Raw genomic sequence first — 3,845 nt, forward strand, 5'->3', positions numbered from 1 at the left:
CGCTCTCAGAGGGGGACCCGCCAGCCAGAGCCTTGCCAGGGCCCTGCCACGGGAGGCCCGGCCGGTGGCCTGCTATTTGGGTCCCTACATGGCCCCGGAAAAGGGGCATTTAGCGTTGGGGAGCAGGATGCGTCCAGGATGGTCACCTTGCAGCTCCTGGCACAGTCCCTTTAAAGTTTTCCTTCGCTGCTCCTCGCACCCAAGCCGGAGAGGCTCTGGAGTGCCCTGCGCCGCGGGCGCCGCCGTGGTCTTTGGACGTCGCGTCTCCACGGGGCCGGGCGCCGTCGCCCTTGGATGGCCCCAGCCCTCGGAGCGGGGAACCCCGGTCCATTCCGCGCGGGCTCGGGACGCGGCGCCCCGAGATGCGGCCCCGCCATCGCGCGTCCGCCGGGGCCGCAGCGACCTCGGGGCCGGCCCGCCGGGGCTCACACCAGGCCAGGCATCTGCGCCCGGAGGAAGGGCACGGAGGCGGCGGTCGGGAAGGCGGCCAGCGGGTAGGCCAGGGCCCCGGAGAAGCCGAGCAGCGGCGGGGGCGGCGCGGGCGCGGGCGGCGCCAGCGGGAAGGGCAGCGCGGCGGCGGCGGCGGGCCCGGCGGCCGGGGGGCTCTCGTGGTACAGCACCGGGACGCGGACCAGGCGCTGCGCGCCCGGCGGGGACAGGCTGGCGGCCTCCAGCTCGGCGGCCAGCTGCCGCTTCCACTTGTTCCGGCGGTTCTGGAACCAGATCTTGACCTGCGTCTCGGTGAGCTGCAGGGAGGCGGCCAGCCCCGCGCGCTCGGCGCTGCTCAGGTAGCGCTTCAGGTCGAAGGTGGACTCGAGCTGGAAGACCTGGCTGCGCGAGAACACCGTGCGCGTCTTCTTCTTGCGGCCTCCGCCACGCGCCGCCCCGGCCCGGGCCTCCGCCGGCTCCGCCGCTTCCTCCCCGCCGACCGCCGGGCCCTGCGCCGCCCCCTCCGCCGCTCCCCGCAGCACCGCGCCCGGCCCCGGGCCTGGCGGCCAGGCGGCCTCGGCGCGCCCCGTCTCCTCGCCTGTCTCCGGAGAGTCCCGATCGCTGGCTGCAGGGGAGAAAGGGGTACAAGGATTGGTTCTAGGACAGACCCGGGCCCAGCCGCGGCCTCACCACCCCAGCATGGAGACCGCCTCCTCCCCCATCAGCCTCGAGGTGGGTACCCAGCACTCGCCAGGTGACTGCCTGGAAGACCGGCGAGGCACAGCGGGCAGGAGCTGGAGCCCCAATGGAGAGAGCGGCCGGCCGTACACACCCAGAAAACACGAGCTCCGAGGAAGGCCCAGGCCGGAGAGGGGCTGCAAAAAGCAAGCTGACCTCTCTGACCACTCCCCTCCTAACTGCAACTCGCCAGGACAAAAGAAAGAGGTGCTTTGGGAGAGATGTCCACGGAGGAAAACACAAGCATGGACCCACCATCGGGCCCTGCACCCCCTTCAAGCCAGGGCCACCCCCAGCTCACTCTCAGGAACAGACAGGAAGGCACAGGGAAAACTTTACAAAAGGGCAAGTAAACGCAAACCACCCCTGAGGTGAAGTCCCCTGCGGTGAGCCCGCAGGCTTCACCCTCTGGACCCGGACCACAGAGGCCGACACACCACACTGCCAGAGAGCACCCCGAGTGCTGCTGCAGCAGGCACAGAGCACCCTGCCCCAAGCACCTTCCGTTGTTTGGAGAAGCCCCGAGTTCAAGCTCCAACCAGCTGACAGAAGTCCACCCGGGGCTTTGTCATTTGTCTGGATTGAAAAGGGCCTCGGGTTGCAGGACCCGGGAGAGCAGCTGCCCCTCTGCTTGGCTGAAGGGTCATCCAAGGTCAAGGCCTCCCCCTCCAAGGGTGGACTCAGATTGCCAGGAGAGTGTGCAAAGTGTGCAAACCGTGGTGGACTATGTGCGTGGCTCGGGCGCTGCCTGGTGCCCTCAGATACATGCAGATAGACGTCTGCTTGGGTACTTGCTTGCCCACTGCCCACAGAGAAGACCTGTGCCTGCTGCCTCCTCACAAGCCCCCGGGACCCCTGCCTCACAGAGCTCCACGCCTTGCCAGGAGGCACCGAGCTGGCTTGCCTGCTTAACTCCAGCCTGCTTTGCTGGGGCTCGACCCGCATGGAACGAAATCAGACAGCGGACCTCGGTGGGGATGGGGCGGGCTGCTTACAGCAGGGCGCAGGTGGGGAGGGCCCCAGCCTCCACCTTAGAGAATCTCCCACCCCAGATTCCAGGGGACTCTCATGGCTTGGCTTGAGGTGACATGGGGGGGGCAGAGCATCCAGAGGCTTCCTGAAAAGGGGCCATTTGCACACCAGGAAGGCGGCGTCCAACAGGTGACAGGGGCGGTGAGTCCCGGACTCCCTCGCCCTCAAGGCAGTCCCAGCACCCACATTTCAGAGCCATTCCCGAGCGGGCCTCCTGGGGAGAAGGTCTGGGATGGCCTTTCCTTCCCTCCTTCTCAGCGGCCTCTCCTCCAAAGGTGGGTTTCCAGACCCGTGATGGCTGCAGAATGGTCAGGATGCCCAGGTGAGAGTGGGGTACAGGTTCTGGGGCTGAGAAGCCCCTCCTCAGTCTTGGATCAGAAACAAAGGCCAGGGAGTGGGGGGGGGAGGGGTTCCAGTAGAAGAGAGAGGGGGGCACTGGGGGCTTCGGAGCTGCATTTGGCCGCACAGACCCGGGACCTGGGAGCAGGAGCAAGGCCCAACTGGGGCCTAGACTCCCAGTGCTTCCAGGCAAGGGAATGGGCTTCACTGGCGCAGCCCAGGAGGCTGGCAGGCCTTCTGCTCGGCCCACCTCGCAGGGGCCCCTCTTCTCAGCCCCCTCTTATTTCATGCCACCACTCCTCTCCCCAGTACCCTTCCTCTCTCCCCTCCACACACCTCACACCTTCCTCCCACTTCCATTTTCTCCTGCCCCCCTCTCCTGCAACCCTGCGATCATTCGCGCTCGTCGCACACTCCTTTCTTTCCGTTTGCCTATGGTCTCTGCTCTCAGGCCCTTCTCCACCTCCGGGAACACCCCACCGCCCCCCACCCCATCTCCAGAGCGGGGGTCCCCGGACTCGCCAACCTCAGGCTCAAAGACCCCCACGCCACCCAGACCCCGCTACACAGCGGGGGGGGGGGGGGCCGCGGTGGCCCGGAGTCCCCGGAGAAGGGGCGGGAGGAAGCCGGGCCGCCCGCCCCAGCCTCACTCACTGTCGGGACTCAGGCCGCCGCCGCCGCCGCAGCCTCCGTGCGTCCCGGGGAACCAGCGAGTGGCGCTCCCACAGCTGAGCGCGCAGGGCGGCCCCGGCCCGGGGGGCGGACGCGGACCCAGGCCGAGCAGCGCCCGCGCCCGCGCCTCCCCGCCCGGCCCGATGCCCGCGCGCAGCTGTGGCCGCCGCGGCAGGCGTCGCCGCCGCCCGGGCCCCGCGTCCTCGTCCTCCGGGTCGTCATCGTCGTCCTCCTCCTCCTCGCGACCGCCGTCGCCCCGGGCCGCGCGTCCCGCGCCTTTGGCCTCGGCGGCCAGGAGGTTCTCGATGAGGAAGGAGGAGGCGCGGGCCGGCGTGGCGAGCCCCGGCTCCGTCATCTCGTCCGGCATCGTGGCGAGGGCCTCGCGGGCTCCGGGGCGCGGCCAGTCCCGGTCCCGGCGGCCCGGAGCGCTGGCGTCGGGCCCCGAGGGGCGAGCGGCGGGCTCGGCGCGGGGCCGGGCCGGCGGGAGCGGGTGCGCGCCACAGCCGCCCGGGCAGCCGCCTCGCTCGCCTCTCTCGGCCCCGCCGCAGTCGCCGCCCCCGCCGGCCTCGCGGGGGGCGGGGAGGAGGCGGGGCCGGGGCGGGGCGGCGCGCGCCGGGGTCCCGGGGCGGCCGGGG

General features: G+C 70.4%; 1 protein-coding gene across 1 annotated transcript; it reads right to left on the minus strand.

Moving 5' to 3' along the window:
• Positions 1-425: 425 nt before the first annotated feature.
• On the minus strand, positions 426-3,577 carry Hmx1 (H6 family homeobox 1). Its single transcript, XM_090344123.1, has 2 exons — positions 3,193-3,577; positions 426-1,054 (listed from the first exon to the last, which is right to left on the minus strand). Exons 1-2 carry the CDS (start codon positions 3,575-3,577, stop codon positions 426-428), a joined length of 1,014 nt encoding a protein of 337 aa, XP_090200249.1.
• Positions 3,578-3,845: the final 268 nt, after the last annotated feature.

This window comes from Megascapheus bottae, chromosome 13 (genome assembly GCF_031878675.1).
Source record: "Megascapheus bottae isolate mThoBot1 chromosome 13, mThoBot2.hap1, whole genome shotgun sequence".
Taxonomy (NCBI): Eukaryota; Metazoa; Chordata; class Mammalia; order Rodentia; family Geomyidae; genus Megascapheus; species Megascapheus bottae.